This window comes from Plectropomus leopardus, chromosome 20 (assembly GCF_008729295.1).
Source record: "Plectropomus leopardus isolate mb chromosome 20, YSFRI_Pleo_2.0, whole genome shotgun sequence".
In the NCBI taxonomy this organism is placed as follows: Eukaryota; Metazoa; Chordata; class Actinopteri; order Perciformes; family Serranidae; genus Plectropomus; species Plectropomus leopardus.
In genome coordinates, this window is record NC_056482.1 from 23,227,920 (window position 1) to 23,251,612 (window position 23,693).

The 23,693-nt window shown below is 39.1% G+C and overlaps 1 protein-coding gene across 1 annotated transcript in view; it reads left to right on the top strand.

Moving 5' to 3' along the window:
• The window catches only part of arrdc1b (arrestin domain containing 1b), a 44,357-nt gene that overhangs the window by 5,974 nt on the left and 14,690 nt on the right, over window positions 1–23,693 (top strand). The window contains exon 2 of the mRNA XM_042508700.1: window positions 17,797–17,907. Coding sequence (XP_042364634.1) covers window positions 17,797–17,907 — 111 coding nt within the window. The remainder of the gene's footprint in view (window positions 1–17,796; window positions 17,908–23,693) is intronic.

Consider the following 23,693-nt stretch of genomic DNA (forward strand, 5'->3'; position numbering starts at 1 on the left):
CTGTATCTGAGCTGATAACCACATGGCATCCATTGCATAGATTGCAGCACCATATGAGCAGTACGGATCTTTTTTTTAGTGTTTTATTTACGTTACATTGTGAGTGCACAGTCACCAACTCATATGATGAAATAAATACAGAGGGATATTAATAAACAGATAGCTCTCTGAGATGCTGATTGTAGAGGCCAAATTCACAGCCTCGCTGTATTATTGATGATGGAGGCCATTAGACGGCATTTCTATTGATTAGCTTCCTCACAAAGACGGTTGTTTCAGCCGAGTCAGGAAAGCATGAATAAAGTGCATGAATGAGATGACGATACACATTACTTAATGTAAAAAAAGGCACTACCACCCAGTTGAAACTTTTATTGCAAGAAATGTTTATATCGTATGATTTACTTGCAAACATTCAGCGGCTACGCAGGAAACAAGGTAACAAAGAAAGGATGGTGTGGCGATGGTGTGGCCACAGACAGAATAATTCCCTATAAACAGTTGTCCAATGAAGAATAATCAACTCTAGTTGCCATCAATGGACAGTATATGAATAATCAATGAAAAAAAATGGTAATGAGTTAAAGAATGTCTTAATTAAATGGAATCTGTTTTTTTTAGGGTTTTTTTTAGAATCATTTACGCTCAGCAGACTCTTTTATATTATGTTGTTAAAACTCATGTCAATATCAGTCCTGTTACAGAACTTTACACATAAAGATGTCTTCTACAAACTTTGTTTTTCTGTTTTTTAATTGCTGTATTGATGGAAAATCCCCTGATTGTGAAGCGGGGGATCCCTCTGAATTAACGGGGACTGGTATCGATTGGAGGCAGCGGGCGTACCCAGCCTGTCTGTTTGCTTCAGTCTCCTCCTGTATAATGCACAGTCCTGCTGACTGCATGCTGTACATTTTGGAGTGGCAAATCTAACAGGAAATGAATCATTAAGTGAGAGTCCACTTGATCTGACTTCCTGCTTAGTTTGTGTTCTCATTTATCTGTATCTTCACTGCGCAGTGTGTCTAAGTAGACTCTCAAACGGCGCTGTGTGTATGTGATACCTTAACTGTAGTTCTTTTGTATCTCTGATGACGATACAGGATCTCTGCGTAGCTTTCAGCAAGGTAGAAACACAAACATTCACTGTAACCCAATCATCATCTGCGGTGATACAAGCCACCGGCTCTATGTAAACAAGACTAGACGTCCCCTCAGGTTTGCACAGAGAATCTCACAGGCACACACACACACACACACACACACACACACACACACACACACACACACGATCACACTCTTTGTGCCTTTTATCATGCAGCCTATTTAAGACTTGTGGTTTATGAATCACATGGTATAAGTCATTCAAGCTTGTGACAAAACATTTCAACTTTTGCTTCTTTTATGCATAGTCAGCGAATTACTAACTCATCCTGCTACTCCCTGTTTCAGTCTAAATGTTATTTTAACTAACAAGTTTGTGCTTTCCTCTGTGGCCGTGGGTTAAACCGCCATGTTTGTTCTATCATGGACAAGTCGGCACCTGTCCGCACAGCTCAACAAAGAATCTATTAAGGACAGTGATAGGACAAACCATTCTCTGTGTGTGCAATATACATCTGGTGTATATTGTCTCAGCCTGCACTGCTTTGATTTGGATGTTGCAGAGGTATCACACAGGAGAAACAAATTCTTTGTTATCAAGTGGTTTGAGGTTGGGTTGACCTCCAACACTGTAGGAGCATGTTCAATGTTCATTTATTGCCATTGCAGCTGTCATTCTTTTATGCTACACAACATAACATGAAACAAAAGCAGATGTGCTCTGCTGTAGTGTGTTTTTTAAATTTGCATCAAGAGGAATTTAAACAGCAGCAACAAAAATTCTGAGGAATTTTCAAAAATCCGCCAGTCAAGTGCAACCCGATTCTGGATTAACATATGTAATGCATGCTCATCTGAAATACCCAACAGGAGCTAGGTTATGTGGAAGCAAAAAGACATGAAACTGATGGGAAGAAGTTGCTTACAGAATGGATTGATGCTGTTTTAACAATTTATTAATTACTTCAGCTGATTTCCTTTTGGCAAACACTGTGTCCAAAGAAAACTCAGTGAAACTGACACGGCATAAATCAATAAATCCAGTGTATGAGTATCTCTTTGATCTGAGGTTTCTATGTGACCGTCTAGACTCAGGGGCCTGAGTGTATCATGACATCACTGCCTCGAGGGCGACTGATAAGAGATCTGTTTGAAAAAACACCAGAAGAATGAGCGAGAGATCCTGAGAACAGATTTTTACATATCAACCTTTAAGTAAATGTTAGTGAAGAGGGTGAATAATGTAACAAAAATCTGTGATTTTAAATGTGTCCATGACTGGTACTTTACTACTACTGCTGCTCCTGCTTCTAATAAAACCACTGTTTCAACTTCAACTACTACTCGTGCTACTAATAGTACTTTTTCTACCAGCACTATTGGTACTACTAATACTATCGATGAAACAGCTACTTTTCCACTACTACTGCAAATTCTAGTTTGTACTACTACTACATATAAAAGTAATTTGTTACTAGGGAAAGCACCTTCTGTTAAGTTGAGATATCTGCTTCAATTTGATTATCAAGGCATACAAAGTGTTGCAGTGGCACGGTATTGGACAAGACTAAATATTAACTAAACTACTACTAACTAAATTTCTGTGATTGTATTGATTGATTTCGAGGATGGAAAAACAATTGCCGTATTTCCAGGAAAGCAAGCTGAAATTGCCTAAACTGTTGGCTGTTCAATTGGAGGCTCACGCCAAGTAATGTCACGTTATTAACAAGTTATGTGCAATAGTCCACCTTCCCCTTTCTCTTTCCCTTTTTCTTTGTCATTCTTTCTTAAACACACAAGAGATAGCGGGGCTGAGCGCTGCTTACCTGAGCCATGTATCACTACGGAGAAGCTAGACCATAACCACAGAAAAAAATCTGGGGAATAGGCTGCGTTTGTCTACTAATGAGTAACCAGTCTGTTTAAATTTAAGTGATTGTAAATGGGTTATTTGTTTCTAGGGCTGCCCCCTGAGAGTCGGAGATTGGAAACCATCAGAGACTTCTCAGTCGACAGAGATTGCTTCAAGTTAAGCAGTCTTTTTTTTTTTTGGTAGCCCAGACTTTGTGGCGGACAGAGTGCTCTTGACTGTCACGATACTCTCACGCACTGTGAGGCTCTGAAAAAGGTAATCTTCTCTCTTCGGCTTAGAAGTGGTGAATTTACAGCTCACAGCAACTTTATCCAACACATTTTCCTGCTTTTGTTTGATATCAGTTGTTGGCAAAAAATGTTGTCGCACATTGCCGGTCCGTCGGTAGCGTAATTAGCTTGTTTACTATATTACAGAGAAGCTGCTGTCACATTAAACGTCCTACAGAGCTTTGTCCAAACTTTCAAAGGGTTAAGGTTTTCTTCCCTGGTCTGACAAGTTTGGTTGTTGTTCTCTTTGTTCTGTTTGTATTGTCCTCTGAGGCTTGTTATAAAGGATCATACTGTATGCATAAATAATCTTAAACTGAAGAAGAAAGGGTTTTTAAACCGTCAGACTTCGCTGTCTTTGTCCAGAAATTAGGAACATGACACATGATTTGCCGGTGACTCAGAGTGACTCCATCCTCTGTGCTGCCCTTCAGTGTGGGCGGATGGCATCGATCCACATGTACAGTACTTCATCTGCCAGTGTACCGTGCCCGTAGACGCGGTGTTGTCAGCCGGAAATCTTGGCTCCAGCTGCTCCCTCTCCCCCTGGACTTAGTCATGTTAATAATAACTATCCTTTGACCTCCATAACCAACACTGTGCCCACAGTAACCCCCGGCTGGTTATTTAGGTCTATCATAAGAGGATTGTGTCTCGTTCACAATGATGAGCACAGACACACCCCTGATCACTGCCCCCCTCTTCCTCTCTAAAAAGCTGCCCCACTTCCTATGCTTTGTAAAACGCAGAGAGGATGTCGCGCTTCTGTGGAAGTGGAACAAAACGTTGATTAGTGCCAACAAAAGAAACTAAAGATAGACCTCTTGTCAGCTGGGAGATAAGAAGTTGGTTTATGGTTGTGCTGGTATGTTGTGGAATGTAACATAATGTGGTCATGCACATCCACATGGTAAATGGATCATATCAATCCAACCGATATTTAAAGCTGCAATGATCAATATTTCCTCTGTATATTAATGATTAATCAGTCGGCTGTTTGTAATGTGAAAGCTGTCACTTGCTGACAGTAGAAGCCAGATAATTACCTCCAAATCTGAAGCTTTTAGCCCCATTTTTCTTGTAGTATTGGCTTTAGGATACATTTTTTTTACATTTTATTTACAGTGTGATTCAATTGCAGGAATCTCATTTATAGTTGTATAAAGGACCTGATACCTAAGCTGGTATGTCACCCCAGTTTTTGCAGTGTGTACCACATAGTCGGCCTTCGTTGGCTTATTTTCAGCCGATTCAGCAGGCTGAATTGCCGTTGGATGTTGGAGCCCATCTGTGAATAAAATCACTCAGATTGACCGTAGAGTTCAGTGCATGGGAAGAAAAATGGAAGTGAGGAAAGTAAAAAAACTAAGGTCAAGAGGGTGTGAAATCAAAATATACACAATATATTGGTAACTTTTTCATTTTATTTATCTTTTTAGCCAATGAGCGCTTTAGCAGAAACGTGATGTTTTGTCTTATTTTTCACTGGCCCATGGTAAATACGCTTTGTTCTTTTAACATTGGATTGTGTCATTTATGTGCTAACTGGCTAACTAGTGTCACAACAGTCTTCCAGTTTCCCATTTTGAGTGTTAAACACAGAGTACCGCCATCTGCTGATATGGAGACTTATTGTTCAGCACTTACGTGTTAGATGGCCACTGGTTGTGGTCTTTGCAGTGTGTTCATGTGCAACTTTTTGGCTTAGACACAGGTGACTTGAGGCGACACAACTGTCAACTAGGAGACCGCCAGTTCTTTATGTTGATTTGATTGTTAAGACCCTAACAGCAGATGAACTAAAATGAGATAAACAAGAGAAAACATAAAGCAGCTATAAAGCCAGATATTTTTATAGCTGGTTTTGGGATATTTTAACCCAAGAGGCCAAAAGACATATTATTGCAACTCTAAATTTAAATTGAACCATGCAGGTTAATCTAACCGAGATTTTTAAAGGAAAACTTGGTTGCACAAGGAATATTTTGCAAAAGGGTGTTATCGTCTTGAAGACAGCAGAGAAGCAGGATGTGGCATTTGCTATGAGGGCTGAAGCGCTGTGAGGTTTTGAAGTGAGAAACCACATTGAATAACTCACTGCAGGACACATAGTTTATTTCTTTTATAGCCCGTATTTAGAGGTGAACCTGTTTGTGTGTGTGTGTGTGTGTGTGTGTGTGTGTGTGTGTGTGTGTGTGTGTGTGTGAATGTTTGGTCCAGTTTTTGTGAAGCCATGAGAGGTTTAAATCATCATTCCATCTCCCCCCCACATGCTAATCCTCCATCGACCTCTCCCTCCTCACCTACATTTACAGACAAAGCTCGTCCTTTGTCATGGATGAAAATAACTCCACTCCAGGCATGTATTTGGCCGATTCATAGAGCTGCAGTTTTAGAAGAAAGATTGAAATGAAAAGTTGCGTGGTTGGTTTATAGAACAGATGAATGAGCATCAAGTGACGTTATGAGCAGCATTCACCGTCTCACTGAGTTTCAGCAGGATATGCTCCATCAATGACAGGAACTCTATGTTTCTTTACCTTCATAAAGTGTGAATGCACTGCATATATGCCACAGAATAAGCACAATAAAGCAATAATTGATGTGCTCTCATTCGAAGCCCGTCAGTTGATGCTCCTACCGTTTGTTTTTATTCATTTTCTGGTTATTTTCTTGTACTTTTTACTTACTTCTTAAATGTGAGGTTTGTTACTCTTCTTTGTTTTATAAGATTCTAAATAAAATGTCCTTGGGTTTTTAGACTGATGTGTGAATTTAAAAAAAAATCAACCTTGCATTCTTAAGTGTTTCTTGACACTGTAGAAATTAAATTATCAAATGATTAATCCAGAATTAAAAAAGGCTTTTTTTTTCATGTTCAATTCAGGGCATTTCATAGTTCCACAGACTTTCTGCTTTTTTCTTCTTTCTGCTTCCATTTTTAAAGATTTGCTTAGTCAGTCAGCATACATGCACATTGCAAGGTCCATAGTTGTTGGGAAATTGTGTTTTTGGCAGACAAGAAGAAATAATATTTTGAATGTTTGCTTCGTCTTTCTTGTCAGTTTTTATCACTTGTTTATAGGAGACAGCGGGGTTTCAGGTGCATTGTCCTGAATTGGTATTTTCTAAGCCCTGGAACAGCTGCAGCTGTGAACCTATTTCACCTGTAAACAAATAATCCCTCATGACACTTGAAAACCTGTGCAACATATTTCACACACCCTGTAAGCTCGATGTCTTATGTCTGGGAGCTGCCAAGTTTATCTCATGATAATGTGCTCCAAAATGTCACTAATAGCTCAAACAGCCCAAAATGTTTGATTTGTACTGATGAATCGGATATTGATGTTGTAAATAATAAAAAAAAAATTCAGCATTTCAGACACACCCTTTTTAAATCTGTTGCAATTTAACTGAGACGGTTTCGTTGAGAGAGAGTGAGCAGAGGTCCAAAGGTCTCTGATGGGCGTCAGCTGATACTGAAATGACTAATCGAACAGTCAAAGCTGATGACTGTAGTTTGGACCAGAGTATAGTTCTCTCTACTGCATCTATGCAGCTGAATAGAAAAGACAGTAAGTTCAGTTTTAGCAGTATATTTAGCTATTTTAATGATCCATATAAAAGCACATTTAAAAATACAATGAATGTGGATGAAAACAGGTGTTTGACTCTCACTAAACTCTGGTCTATCAATCAGTCAGACTTTATTTGTATAGCACTTTTCAGCATGTGCGCATGCGCACACACACACACACACACACACACACACACGCATCCATATTAGCATATGAAATTATTATTATTAAAAAAAAAATATTAAAAATCTTAAACATAATTCACATTTACTGAGAAAACACTACCATTAGTGAGGAAACACCAGCAGCAGGATAAAACGTAAAAATGGAAAACTAAAAAAACAAACAAAAAAAACCCCAAATAAATAAATAAAATAACAGTAGTAATTATAAAAAGTAAAATACTTAAACTGTAAATAAGAGGCGAATGAAAGGATAACAGCACAAAGTAAAATAATAAAGAAATATTAAAAATAATAATGATTCATAACACTCAGATATGGTGGTCTTATCTCTTATGAATACACCCAGTTGTGGCTTTTTATTTTCCTTAGTCAGTTTTCATCTTGAACTCAACATCTTGATCATAAAACTGAAGTCCTGAAACAAACTGCTTTGTGTTGTCTGATGCCAGAACGATGAGATCAGGTCAACTGAGGACATCACTAGTTGCCCTAAAGGGAGAAATCAATGCTTAAATGTAGGTTTCTGCTGACATAGATACCATCAAAAGTGCTCCTAAACTGGCTGAGAGGCAACGTTCATCTTAATTTTCAAGCAAGCCTCAAGCAAACATCAAGACAGCGAAATAGAGGAAATATCCAGAGAAATGATATGATCAATTCCATTTTTGCTGCATGCAGTATAATAAAAACCAGACCAAAATCCAGCTGCTAAATGTGTGTGTCTTAGTACAGAGGCAGTGTGTGTCTCCTCCGATCACGATGTCTGGATTTAAGGCTAATGCAGTCAAATGTGGAAATGTCGTGGCGTGATGGGTAACGTGGGAGCGAGTGTGCAGAGTGCAGATTACATGTCTGCTGGTTGTTTTATGATGTAACTTCTGCATGGATAAGCCTCTTACACATGCATGCAAACATACTCGGGGATTTGTGTGTCGCGTACATGCAGATGTGCGCGCGCCTTAACTCAAACACATGGAAACACAAACATCGTGAAGTGATCTGACCGAAGTGTGCAAAGCTCGTCGTGGGCTGGTCTGTGATAGAATGGAGACAGATTACTCTTCAAGCAGTGTGGAGAGAAATGGTTTGACGTGGCCAACGTCATACTTTTTTCAAGTTTATTAAACTCTCCTGAGGGATGAGCACAATTTTTCCAAAAGATATTCCTTTATTTGGTGATTTGATGATGGTGGTGACTGAAGGCCATAGCATATGATTCACATCATTTTCATAATCATTCAACCATTCAGTGAACCTGCTATGGAAAAAAACTAAAAAACAAAACAAATTGTCTTGATTTTATTTGAACGCATAGGAGGAAGGAAATGAGCAACAAAAGAAGACGACCCAAAAATATAGCAAGAAATTAGTAAAAAGTACAAGAAAAGTACCTGAAAATGTGTTTATAAATGAATAAATAAACATAATAATAATAATAATAATAATAATAATAATAATACAAAATAAAGAAATACAAATTAAAAAAGTAATTAAAAATTATAATCTTTCTGGTACATAAATTTTTTTTCTCTATTTTCCCCTAACTTTTTAAAAAATAATTTAATAAATATTCTCAGTTCTTGCAATGGAACATTTCTTACCAAGTTGCCTTTTTCCCCCAAAGAGTTCACACCAATTTGCTCAGGTTCAGAGTTTAAATTGTGCAAAGTGTATAAAAGCAGCACAAGAAAAGGGATGTCGCTCCAGGTTTCAAAGGGTTAACTTCCATGAACTAAAAAAAACACTGAAATAGCTACAGCTGTAGTGAGTATACTGCTGTTCTCGGTGAGTCTGGGGTTACACCTTGGTTACATAAGCTAATGAATGTTGTCTCCCTGGTAGCATCGGTACCCACCTGTCACTCAAAGTGGCCTCACCTTTAGCTGTGCATAACTTCAAGTCTTAATAACATTTAAGCCTGTGAATTATATAAAAAACCTGTACAGTTTTTGGAGCTAGTCTCAAGAAACCATGTGAGGAATTGGAGTTTTAGGCACGTCCCAATATATTACAAAGAACACTATAACTTTATGTCCTCATATCTTGCAAAAATCTGTCTCAAACTGTTGTCATAAGATCTGAATTGCCTAATCTTCGCTCTTCTTGACATGTGACGGAAACTCAAATGCATTAAATGAATATTTAAAGTCCGAGTTTAGTTCCTGAATTTCATTTCTGTGTGAGTTCCTGAGACTGTATGGTTGAAAGGCTCTAATAGAGGGCATTAAGCCGTGAATTAATTTTATCTCCCTTTCACTAAAGCTGCTCTAAGTGCTGCGTTTTCTGCCCGCTCCTGATCTGACAGAGAGGTAACTCAGGACATGTCTGAACGAACAGCCCCGGCTCTGTTCTGCTGCAGGGGATTCCCTTACAGTCAGGGTAATAGATCATAAGATCAGGTGGCTGTGTTTGACACGTCTCACTGAGAAGCACTAGAAAGCCGACCAGGGAGGGAGATGTTGGAAAAAAGAGAAGGACTAATTGTTTGCAGCGCTTTAAAGATTAATGAAGGTAGTAAGTGTAGCATCGGATTACTCGGCTGTCCTGTGGTGCAGAGTGAAGCCTGTGACCTCTGAGTTTCTTGAAGAGACATAAAATGTTACCTAAAAAGGTTGAAGAAATATTCAGTGGATTACGGTGCATTTTGTTCTCTGTCCCTCCCAGCTTTTGTTAGAGCTACAAGAAAAAACAATTATCTCAAAACTCCCCCAGAAAACATCTTTTCTGTCTGAGCTCTGACCTTGCAAAAAGAGTCTTGCAGAGACTCGACTGAACAAAATTGCAGTTCATCATTGTGTGCACTATCATTCTGTAGCAATCTCTCCATGAATAATGCAACACAGAGCGGTCTTTCCATCAACGCTGCACCAGGAGGGCATGACAAATGTAGACACATTTTTGTTTTGTTTAAAATTAACCTTAATATATTTCATTACTGCCACTGTGAGAAGTCTCATGTAAATGAGACATACCGCATGTTTGTTTTTAGCAAACATTTACCAGAAACTTTCACCTTCCTGTCAACCTCCCTCCAGCTAGCTGCCACCTTATTTCATTTGTTGTAGTGAAATAAAAAAATATTTTCTAGATAATTCTTCATTTCAACTTCATGAATTAGCAGGTTCTCATCCATAGTGGCGGTTTGAAAACAAGCAACAGGCGTAAATAGAAACACGGTGTCTGATAAAAACACCAGCGCTGCGTCGCTCGTGGTTACTTAGGAGTTAGTTAGTTGGGTTTTTTTTTTTGGTCCGCCATGCCTGTACAATCACAAGGTAAACACTCGGCGGATTTCCATTTGTGCAAAACTTTAGCAATATTTTTGAAATGTTGATAAAAGACTATTGTTTTAGTGAGTGATGTTATGTGACGCCTCTCACAAGAAGCATGGCGATGTTCAAAACATCAGCAGCCTTTTTTCATTGCAGCCACTACACAGCTGTCATTATTTCAAATCGAAGGCGACGTAGATGTGTTACGCGAGCAATAATGCAAAAGCGAGCCCCTTATTCATGGGAGTGACCCCGTATTAGGGATTTCAGGGAGGTGATAGTCTAAGATTTCACAGAGGAATTGTGTGTTCAAAATGTCCGGATGATCTGCTCAACTTTTGACGATTTATGCAATGCAGTATCCCCTCTTGTAGCGCCTGCTGCATCATGCCCGAGGGAAATATGGCTTTTTTCAAATTGCCTGAAATACCACCTCATGCTAGCGTAAAATCTTTTATGCAATAAATGGAAGTTATTGGAAATTGACTTTTAGGTGCATTTTATGCAATTTCAGTTTGCACGATTTGAGGGTTAATGGAAACCATCCTTGTGTTATTCCACCAAATTACATCTTACTCCATTTTGAACTGCTGCATCATCTGCAGGTTTTGCGAAACATTTAGGGAGACGCTTCATTTAACAGTCGAGTCTTATCACACAGACACTCTCTGCGAGTTTCCGTGCCTCATTATGCTGGAATGAATATATGACGTCCGAGGAGCCTTTTAGCGCATGTGAGGAATGTTGATCAATTCAAGTGATTCAAACAGCCTCCTCTATTCTCATCCACACTCCTGACCCACTTCAGGGTGAAATCTGAGTGGATGTAAGACACAGGCCTCCTCTGGTGTGTTGTGTCTGAGAGGTCGGGGGTTTCCTCCTTCTGCTTTGTTCTTATAAAGTTCAGACCTTAAACTCACTGAGGCTCCTTTGTGCTTCTGGCCGTCAGCTGAAACTGGACTCAATGTCATCGGTGTGAATAAGGAACTGGCATTATCAGCCCAGCCTCTCTGCGTGCTTCCCCATTAACTCCCAGGCTGACTCATTTTTCCCATGTACTGATGTAACAGGCAGCAAGCTCTGACTTAATGGTTCTATCCCACAGACACAAGTCTGGCTGTTTTTCCTGGAAAAGTTGTTGCCAATGTCATTTTTCTCCATCAGTGTTTAGTTGCGCTTGACTGTGTGCAAACATAATTTTCTGTGGAGAAACTTAATCGTAAAATAAATCAGCTCTTTCTTTTGAAAATCCAATGACAGAGCAAACATCAGTATTGCGTAACTGGCACATAATTTCAAGAAAGAATGCCCCGAAGGACAAAATTCCTACACAGGGAGAGGTGGAAGAGAAAAGCTGGAGTGGCATCAATGACTTCAACAAAATAGTGTCATAAAAAATAATCATTTGTTTTTAGACATACTTGCTTTAAAAAAGAAAACAGTTGCAAGTTTCAAATATGGTAATAAAATGTTTGTTCAACCAAAAAAACCCTTCTGTTTTCATTCATTTAGGGTAATTGTAACTGATATTTATAATAATTCTGTAAAACCGTGATATTCTGATACAGTAATATTTTCTGAGACGTCAAAATCTCAAACAAGCCTAGTTTCCTCCCACTAAAATACCGCAGCTAACCGAAGGAGGCTAGCAGTGAGCTGAGACAACAAAATCCAAAATGTAAAGTTTGTGCACAAACACAGTTTCTTTGTAGATTATATTGATGCCGAAAAGACAAGAATGCTATTGACATATGAAGCTTTTTATTATGTGTTTTTAGAGTTATGTGTGTTTGTGGCCATGTAAAAAAACTGTTAATATTCTATAATTCTTAAAGGGAGTTTGGTATCATTTTTTTGCAGAATTTTAAAGCCAGAGACAAAAAAAACTCCCATTATCTTTAAACGTGAGAGGGTGTCAGACTTTAACCTTTTGTTTTTGTTTTGGACAGTGTGCAGGAGTTTGTCCACAGGTCCTGTCCTGCTCGTCCTTCTCCTACATACCTGTCTTGAGATAGATGAGCAACATATTATTTTGTTCTGAGACTTGTACATAGTAGGCATTACATTAAGTTTTGTTTTGGCTGCATGTGTTAAGACAACATTTAACATTTGTAAATTTTGTTAAATGGAGGGGGGTAAAGTTGATATTTCTTACAGCATTTTGGTGTCGGACTCAGTACGAAAAGTCAAGTATTGTGTCAGCAACAGTCGAGTCTGTTTCTCATCTTTGTTTGACTCGGTCTTCCCTTCTGGGACGTTCGGCCAGCCAAGTGCACTAAAAACAGGATATACTTCACAGATGCACAACAGCTCAAAACAGGTACTCTCACCTTCTCGAGTTATCCACATACCCATCAGAACCACACCTTCGACTCCCGCCCACATCCCCCATGACCCATCAACACCCTGTTCCAACCCACCTCACAAAACCCTTTGATACAATAAAACACAATCAGGTCTGAATACATCTTCTCTCTTCGATCTGTCTGCCTACACGGTCTAGTTCATAAAATCTAATGAGTAGTAGTACCATGATCATCTCCGCCTACAGACGCTCTCACTGAACTGTGGAGAGGGCCTGGACAGACTCCAGTGTGTTGGCAACAAATCCAGGCAGCTGCTGAGTCAGAGCACGCTCCGCTGCTGGCTTCCCTCTTACTACTGAGTGTCAGTCTGCCTCAGGCTGAGGTTTATTCTGTGGAGAGACGGCTCCTGGCAGGGATTTTTTTTTGCTGGCAGTAACAAGGTGTGATCCGTAGCTGCTGGTGTGTGGACGAGTTAGAAACTGTCGGCTTTACAAAGATCTTGTGAATTTAGTTTGCACTTCAGTATTTCTGTTTTTGAACTTCTGAAGTTTTCTGCTTTTTAGAAATGGGCACTGAATATCACAAATTACGCATGAATCTGGAACTTCATTTCTCGCCAAAAATTTACTTGGAAACTGATTTTAGTGGTGCAGTTTGGGCACCGGCACATTGTCCACACTTTGCCCAAAACTTTATTACCAAATGCTGTCATAGCTTACTCATATTGTTTTTCAGTATTTCAAGGTTTTGTCATTTTTATGCATTTGAGCATGCCCTGGCCATCTATCAGTGCCAGAGCAGCTGGAACAATCTCCTTAATTTGCACAATAAGCATATATAAGCGAATGTGATTTTTAAAAGAATTAATACAGAAAGAGCACATCACAGTGGCTTTTATGCTTGGCTGAGGTAGAAAAGATTACCATTTACCCATGAGAAAATGCAATAAGAGAAACTGATTTTTTTTATTGATTAAACAATGACATCTGCTTTGGTGTAATGTAATGTAGATACACCACCCATACTTTGATGCTGTTCACTCACTCTGAACTTCTTCTCTGCCAGAAAGGCCTCAAAATAAGGAATAAGTAAAGCAGGGTGCTGGGCAGAAGTGTGGACTTCAGTCACATGAGATGGGCTTAAATCAAGTCACAAATTCAATGACTGTAGACTCGACAAAGTCCAAAAAAGCCTACGTATTGACTTTGACTTTGACTCAAAACTTCACTTGAAAAAAGAGCCTTTTGACTTAAAAACACCCGATACCTGTCACAAAGTTTAAAAAGGATGAGTCTGACTTTCCATTATCACTAGCATAACACGCCTTTGTCTCCTTCGACTGGAAATAATGACGGCTACTGCTGCAGCTGCACAGTGATCTCGCAGTTGTGTTTTATTGACATTTCAACAATTACACTTAAGTTACATCTATATTGGAAACCTGCTTAATGAATGTTGTCATGCAACGTGATGTTCTTGGTGGCATAGCTCCCTACATAACCTCAACATCACCGGTGTGAGTCCTAATTCATTAGCCGTCTAGATTAGCATTTATTCTGCCAATGAAGTGTCATTCTGGATGCAGTTAGTGCTGTTCTATTAGTTATATCATGGACTTATTGCCCTCATGGTGTCCGTGGTGAAACCCGATGTCATGTCTGGATGTGTGTCTCATCAAACACATCATCGCTACTCCTGCTCCATCTGGCTCCGTGTGTCTGTGGAGAGGTCGGCCCATTATTCCGCCGCAGACAGCCAGTCTCTCTGCCAGCGCAGCCCATCTCCTGTGACACAACTATTCACTATTCAGCTGTGCTGCAGCCTCTCTTCCTGCTGCTGCTGCTGCTGCTGCCGGGGATATTAACAGATTACCCCTGTGCTGACCTTTCATGGGCTGAGCTCTTCACTTTTCCACAACAGACAGCTGTAAACAATATCCTGTTACGGTAATGGCTCTCTTTTTCTGTCATATTTGTCGACTTCACACTTATGCTGTTACTCTTATGAGGTGTGATGACTCCGGTAAGCTTTCATGGTGTGTTAATGTGGAGTTTAAAGGTTTTATTCTCCTTCATGAATGAGGCAGGTGGCTGGAGGAGCAGATTGCAGAGTTTAGTTAATGACCAAATAAATGGACAATAGTCTGCATGGCTGAAGGGCAGCGCTTTGCAGATTTCGGTTTTGTTTTTAGTGGCAGCCGAGGTTCCTCCTTCTTATCCCAAACTGTGCCAACAGTCGTGCCGGTGTGTAGAGCCCAGCCATCTGCCATTTTGTGTGTGTGTGTGTGTGTGTGTGTGTGTGTGTGTGTGTGTGTGTGTGTGTGTGTGTGTGTGTGTGTGTGTGTGTGTGTGTGTGTGTGTGTGTGTGTGTGTGTGTGTGTGTGTGATGCCAACACAGAATCCTGTGTGGGTGTGAGCCTGTGTTTGGTCAGACACATTCTGAGACATGATATTTTGTACATAATAGTCTGTGTTTAGTTTGGGTTTTTTTTTTTTTGCCTGCACATGTTTGTATCATACGCACATTTTTCATGCTGAGAATTGAAAAATGTCACAGGTTTTGGCAAAATGATGACAACAGGTAGACATTTTGTTTTATGCTTATTCTGTAACTATATCACTAATATCTTTGCTTGTATCAGACTGAAATCGCCATTACATTAGGTGCTTCCATGTCCCCCTCAGGATGAATTTGAAGGACTCGATTATCCATAAGTTTTCATTTTTCACCACCTTCAGGCTTGTTTTTTATTTATTATTTATTTTTATTTCCAGATACTTGCAAAATGTATTACCTTCCCATCAATCTAGTGTACTTGTGCTAATTACGAAATGTTTGCAAGCTAGCATGCTAAACTGAGATGGTGAACATGGTAAAAACAAAAAAATACAGTCTGTAATCATGAGAGGAAAAAATGAAGGAGAGACATTCAGATGTCACACTGAGGTCACAAAACATTTAGAACGATACTTAGCTCGATCTGTCTGACTGTCTGCTTATCACAATACGGAGCTAATACAGAGGCTGGGCCATCTTTCTGTTTAATCCTCTGGCTTCTGCCACAGTTTTGGTTTGTGTGTGTGTGCGTGTGTGTGTGCATTATCAGAGAGATTTCATTTCCTCACCGACAGATCAACAGAAAGACAAGAGGGGTAGAGAGAGGGAGGGAATACAGAGAGAGAGAAAGAGTTCACAGAGCAGACCTGCAGAGCTGTTCCTGCTGCTCACTTCAGTTTCTTTCCTTGTTTTGGGGCTTTTGATGTCTGTCATAGACAAACGTTTATATCGAGGTCTGAAGTGAAGCCAGTGCAAAGGTGCCTTAAACCTGCATTCTTTCTAAGGACCAGCAGGGGGCGACTACACTGGTTACAAAAAGTAGTTTGAATTTATAAGTCTATGACAAAATGACCCAAGTTCTCGCTAGATTTATTGCCAAAAACATCACATGCAGTGTATAAAATGACAGTATCGTGAGCATCAAGTATAAATAAGCCAAAAGTTGCTAATGGCACCTTACAGTTCCAAGGAAATTAGGTTCTGTCATCAATACTCGTGCTGTCAACTGAAGTTAGCAATTTTGGTGAAAAGCTCAGCGGTTTAATCATTTAGTGAAATGTGTGCATTTCCCTCAGTCACGTGCTGGCTCCCTAAATTGTCGTAATTGTATGTAGAGTAAAAAATGATATCATGCTGATCTTTGAATTGTGTGTGAGAGAAGACGACGTCACTTCCTGTGCAGCTGCAGAGATCATATTGCTTAAATTCACCATTTCTGTTGTGTTATATAAACAAAGCTCTAAATGTATTTATTTAACGTTAATTCCCTTGGCTGGAAGTGCAACAAAAAACAAATATCATGTTGTATATGTTTTAATTTTATTATTTTTCCAGATCATTTTTAGCATTTTGCAGGCCGATTTAGATTTTGGATGTGTCCCTTTAAGGCCTCTACTATTCGTTCGTGCATTCTCCTGTTTTATCAGTAATCTTGATAAAACAATTTTATCTGTTGCATCATCATCAGCATCGTCAGGTCAGTAAAATGCAGGTGCAGCATGACTCTGCATGTGCTTTGATTGAAACCAGTGAGCTCACTGGTTTAACAACAGCTCCCTAATAAAGTTACTCCTCCTCCCCTCCATCTGTTGACAGAAACACCATTCACTGCCTGTTGTGATTAATAACCACTACAGCTTGACCAGCAGCAGAGGCCCGTAATCATTCAGTTAGGCATCCTGCTTTTCGAGCCGTTCTCATGCTAATCAGCGCATATAGTACTGGTGGTCTATTTCTTTTTTTTGTTGTTTGTTTTGTTCTTTTGTGCCCAAATGGAGACAACTTTTTCTCTTTTCAAATAAAATCCATAATGATTGTCAGTGAAGTGTTTCCAGGATTGCTAAGGAAAATGATTTTTGATTTGATTTTTCAAACATGTAAAAAAGAAAATAGAGAAATGATTATACAAACAAACAGACAAAAAAGTCGTATTTACAGACAATGAAAGACATAAAGCAAAAGAAATCGTTGGTTACATATTGGAAAAGGAGTGAAAGGAAGTACAAACTTATTTAAACCCACCCCCTCTCAAGAAGTCAGTTTTAATCAACCAGCTTCCTTAATGATTTAAACTTATACTCTAATTAACTAAACATATATGCATACACCCACATCTTCAAAACATCTACGATTTTTCATTATTATTTACAGAAAAAAAGGGGAAGATAAACTAGGAAAAAATAAATATCAACTAACTAAATAAATAAACAGTAACCACTGTAAACACCTGGTGACTTTAAAACCCTCTTCATCCCTGTACCATGTAAAAATCATGTTTTTATTCATTATTTTAAACTCTTTTATGTTTGGACATTGTTTTAGCTCCACTTTCAAACTGTTCCACAGTTTTACTTCACAGACTGATAAACAAAAACATTTGTCTGGTGGTACAAACACAATATATTGCTTACTTACTCTTGATCACTGAACAGTTTTTGAATATTTCTTCGTAGTATAGGTTATTTTTACCCTTAAACGTTATTTGTGCCGTTTGGATCAAGATCTGTTCATTTCAGTAAATGAATTGAATGATTGTTGAAGGTTAAACGTTTCAAACAAATCCCTGCTGTAAAAATACCAGTAAGCATGTTTTCATCATTTGTTTTCAGATGCAGGATTGACGGTCTTCTCTCTCCTCTCTCCACAGCCATCAAGGTGAACTGTCAGGGATCATGTGGGATCTCCAGCAAAATGAACGACGCCTCGTGGACTCTGGAGGAGCAGTACTTCAACAGCACTTTGTCTGTTGCTGACAAAGGTAATGACAGTGAAAGCTTGATGATTTGTCTCCCTTCTCTGCTGAATTGTACAGGATTTACACCAATATTTTGCATTTTTTTGCACATTTGGTATGAAAAACACAGTATGAAAAAACTTAAAGACTTAGTGGATAATCCATCTGATTTGTACGACAGTGAATGAAAACCGAAGTCAGTGTATAACAAACAGTTAGAGCTTTGATTCTCTGCCCAAACCCAATTGGGCCAACCCAATCCATCGGGTTCGGGCCGGGCCAGCTGTAATTTCTCACTATTCCCTCTTGCTTGAATAAGGTGTAGTTCTTGCCAAATTAACATTTATTTATTTATTTATTCATTTTTTGCTTTGCTGAACCTGTCATGCATGAGACGACAGTCAAAGAGGAAGAAGAGAAGAAGGAGAAGTGGGGCGAGGAAACACGCCAGTGCTTAGCTTGTAATACATGTTTTAATATTTGAAAAATATTTATTTTGTAATTGATAAAATGTTATATACTAAACGCCTATTTTTACAGATTTTAATCTTACTCAGCCCAAAACTGCTGCCGTGGGTCGGGCTTGGGTTGAACTTTGGACAGAAACTGTGTAGGGATTAGAAGAGAAGAGATAGTAGAGATTAAAAACTCAAATTTGGACTGTAAAAACATGCCTATACTATATATATTATAAGATAAGTATTTTTCAATATTTAAACATGTATTAGAAGCTAAGGGCAGGAGTGTTTCCTCCCACCACTTCCCCTTCTTCTCTTTCGTCTGAACCCGGCAGGTCGGGTCAGGTGCAATCGAGCATAGAATGAAAGCTCTGAAACTGAAGTGTGTCGACCGCCATCTACTGTATGTAATACACTGACTACAGATAAATACCTCATACAACTTTACTTCAAAAGATCTAAGCTATCTCTTTAAGGAGACTTGGTCTAAACATGGAAAAAAACGCCGGTATGGTTTAACAGCACAGCCCATCACCTTCGTGTGCAGATTCTCACATTCTCTATATGAAACACTATTTTATCTCCTCTGAAAGCACTGAAATGTCAGCGGCTCCGCATCCCTTTCACAACAACCGGGTGTGACGTGACTGAAGCCTCCTGTCTTTCGCCTCATTTGGTTTATGTGAAATCTGCTTCAACAGGCTTAATCTCACAAAGGCAGCAGCAGGTTTTTGCGGTCGTGCAGAGAGGAGTTAAAGCCTCAATCAGTCAGAGTAGCCGTCCCCTGCAGTGATGTTCCAGCCGGCCTCTCTGCATGCTGCCTCTCTGAGGTGAGACGTGGTTATCAGTGTCCGCCAGTGTCTGATGAGAAGGTTGGACATGCTCCACAGAGGACAGGTTTAATTTTTTTCCCCATCCTGCCCTGCTGCACTGACGGCTCACTAATTCGCAGAAATGAGGGCTTTTTTTGTGAACGTGATCTTCCATCTTTTGCATTTGTCACCGATACCGCCCACAGCCAGAAGGCGAAATGCGCCGTGCATGCATGCATGAAATGTGTTGTAAATGCAAATCGTCCTGTGGTAGTTAATGGTAGTCATTGGAGCACATAATCCACGCTGGTTAAAGCACCAAGGAGCAGTTCAATGTTTAACTCTCAGGACTGTGTGCTTCAACATGTGGCATACACCAGTCTGTTTAAACATAGCATACTGCTGGGAAGTACATTTACTCAAGTACTTGTACGTCAGTAGATTGTTAAAATGCCTGTTTCCATATGATGCTACTTTGTACTTCACTCACACAACATTTCAGATGGAATATTTATGACAGCTATACTTTCCAGATGCATACTATAAATTTACATACAAAATAATTTGATGCATTATAAGATTAATTAGATTAAAGTATCCAACTACAACTGCAAGTATTTCAAATTAGTTTTTGTCAGGTCAACCATTAGAGGAATACCTCAACCCCCAAATGACCATTTATATCAATAAGTCACTGTGATGGGTTGAATTTGTAAAAAATACTCTAACGCTGCCTCGATCAGCGTTTGTATTACTTTGAGACTTTTGTGTTTTAAAGGGTTAGTTTTATTTCAGAAAAATCACACAATAACACAAACTAACTAACTGATCGAGGCAGCATTACATCAACAGCTTGCATGTTCAGAGAGGTAAAATTACTGTTTTTGTCTGTGAAGTCTGGCTTTGAAAAGAGCATGAATCAGCTAAACCTTTAGTTCAGTTCCCCATCTGAGAGGGGTGTCTGTTTGGGAAGCACTGAGCATACGGCTTGATAAATGAGACTTGGATTACACTGCATAAGTTCTGCATGTTTTGATATAGGTTTCTGTTGGTTATCATTGACCCCTATGACATCATTTCATCAAGAGTTTTGTCAGTTTTCGGATTCCTTGTTAACTGCAGGCGTCCAATTATACTATATATAGTGTATGAGATGTACTTACAACACAGATCCAACAGTGGTACACAGAATAGATGGACTGAAAACAACACATACGCAAATTTACAAACAAAAATATCTGTCATCTGAAAAACATAGTCTACAAATATACTAGAATAACATTAAAATGTGTAAACACAGCCTTGACACAGTACATAGAAACAAAATTACCTGCATAGCTGCAAATGCCTCGTTTTTTTGTGATTTGGATGAACTGACCGTTATATCTTAAATTTGACTTGTGAATAAACTAAAGGGCTTTGGGTTATTCCACTTGATTACGGTGTAACTCTGCTTCATGTCAACATTGAGCTGTTATCTAGGAAAATTCAAAATAAGTGAGTTCTCTGCCCCATTCAAGATAAACTAGCAGACAGTTGCACAAACACAAATTTGATCCTGAAGCTGAAGCTGAAGATATTTCTTATTATAAAATACTATAGTACATTATAGTATAGTATTATGTTATTTCTTAGTCCAATAATTTCCCCATTTCTGATCCATCCTATGTTCTCATTATGAACCCTGTTGATTCTAACGTGTCATTTTACAACAGCAGAAGTTATTGTACTGTTTGTTGTCATTTTGCCCCAGTTCATGTGAGTGGAATCAGGATAAGCTGTTATATCAAATGTCAAAGAGCGAAGTGAAAATCAGGCTTATAAGAAAGCTCAGATTACTCAGACTGAACAAACAAACAGGCTCAAACATGAACACACCCGTCTCACACAGGAACATGCAAACCTGTAGGCAAACTACAGTGTGAGCTTTGGTCTGCGTAGTGCATGTATTCAGGTCTTGTGTAACTATTTAATAAAGTAAAACAAACATTAAATTTATTTGCAGGGTGCCAACAGATCACTATAGCAAACATCCAAGTCAAGGCCAAAACGAAAAGATATTTATTAAAAGAGACTTTCAGTTAATTATGAGTCAAAGAAAACTTAATAGCAAGGCTTGGTATTGAACTTTGCCCTAATTTGATAAGTCACTTAAAATTAAAACCACCCTATACAGTATGCCACATTTGCCGTTTCTGTGTAGCAAGAGAAAAAGTCATTCACTATCTCAGTACACACAGAGCGTACTGTAAAACACCGAGCACACCACACACCAAACACAGAGGGACATAAATAATTCATTACACACCCTCCCTCCGTGCTCCCCTTTATCTCTGCCTTTTTTTTCCGTATCCCATTCTCTTCCGAAAATGGGCTGCTCTGCCCCCAAGGGCTGAGCGGCACAGAGAGAGCGAGACAGGAAGGGTGACAGAAGACCACCACACACACACACACATACACACACACAGACACACTCCTACACAAAGCCAGCAACGCTCACTTTGGCTGACTGATAATGTGGTATGCCACAGATGCTTGGCGGTTAGAGGAGTGAAGACCAGTGATGTCAGCGTCCGTTCTTCATCCTGTCACTGCTCTCAGTTAATGACCTTCAGGAAATAAGGATTTCCCTCCCACTGCTGCAGCCTGGTTGTGGTTTCACTTGATAATGTGACAGCTTTATATTTAGAGCGAGCTTTAGACAGACTCACTCCTGTTTTTTCATATTTTACATTATCTGTTGATGATACTTTACACACCTCTGCACTAAATGAGAACAGACTTGTGTTTGTAGCACCAAAACATGATCTTTTCCTAACGATAACCAAGTGGTTTTATGCTGCTGCCACACGTTAACCACAGCGTTGTGGTTAAAACTTTTAATATATCTGCTTAGAACTGACCCTTGATATTTGGAGGTTCAAATCATCAGTCAGAGACCCCTCAGTCACTGAGACTGCAGTCATTTTTTTGTTTTTTGCTTTGTGTTGTTTTTGCCAGTGAGTTTGCAGTGTACTTCTGGAGACATTCGGGTCCCCAGGTTTTGCTGCAGAGTGAGTGCTCTTGACTTGCGCCACAAATAAATTATGCATAAATGAATGTGTGGGTCAGCCAATCAAAAGGGGTCATTCTGCATAATAAATAGAAATGTGTGTCTGTTTGGGAGAATGTGTAGCTAAGCTCTGAGAAAATAGATCTGATTTGTTGATTGTGTATTTGTTTTCAGGATAGCAAATTATGAGCTGTTGGAACAATGGCCTGGCATCCAACACAACAATAAGTATATAACTTTACATTATTAAATTCAGTTTTAACAATTTTAAAAAAAAGAATGGTAAGAGTGTGGATTACTGATTATTTTTGCCCTGTCTCTCCAGTAGAAAAAATATATTCCTCTTTTTAGTCATTAGCTCTGTAAGAGGAATGTATTTGAATTGTCTATAGGTTTGATGGATACTCAAATGGTGCAAGGGTTCGTATGCTGATGTTTAGAAACTCTTAACAGCTTGCTCTGTATAATATATGCTCTTATTAAATTGTATTCCTTCATGCTGTTTTAAAAACATTTTTCTTCCTGTACCCATCTTTGCTTGGCTCTCACACTTGAGAATATACAGTAGCTGCACCTGCACAGCGCTGTTTTAGAGCATGACTGCTTCCTGCAGCAGTAAACATGATGCAAATGAATACACACATAGTCTGAGTGCTTCTCCTCAGGAAACCGAGACTAACGGAAAAAGTTGCGCCCGTCCCTAATGAGGTGAGACATGTTGCTGTCTGCAAGAATTTAATTGGGCTGTCAGCCCATCTAGAGAATTAAAAACCCGACTTTCTCAAGGTGAAAAGGCTTTTATTGGTTCCTTATGCTCTTCTCATCAATTTAAGTGAGCTTGTCAAGTAAACAAGGTTAAGAATGTTCTTCACAGTATTTATAGTAGTTAAAAATCTTATTCAGAGAAAATTAACGTAACAGAGTTTCTTTTATTCCAAAACACATCCTCATACTTCAGAGTATTTCCTGTTGAGATCCTCTGAAGGCCACATGTGCTTCTGATAACAGTTTCAGTTTGCGTTGTCTGATTACATCAGTAATACAAAGTCTTCAACAAGTTTTTTCTTCTGCACTGCTGCTTGATTGAACTTCATACATTTGTTTCTAGTGTTCACAATGCTTTTCTAGAAACATTTTGTTAAGCTAACATCTTTAAAGTATGTGATAAACTTTATTTTTGTTATTGTTAGCAAACCTTGAAAATGAAACTACGATGAACTGGTCCTCCTAATAGTTAATTAATAGTTTCTTTATTGTTTGTATGTCCTACTATTGTTCTGCTCCATTGTCGGCCAAAAACCATTAAAAACACGCCCATCTGCCACACTGTTGCACTGGTTACATGTTCATTCATTTCAAAGAACACACACACACGCACGCACACACACACACACATACTGTAGTTTATGTTCAATCAGTCACTCATACACTGTTCTGCTGCTGTAAATACTCAGTAGATCAATGAATGTGTATTATTTGACAACTGAA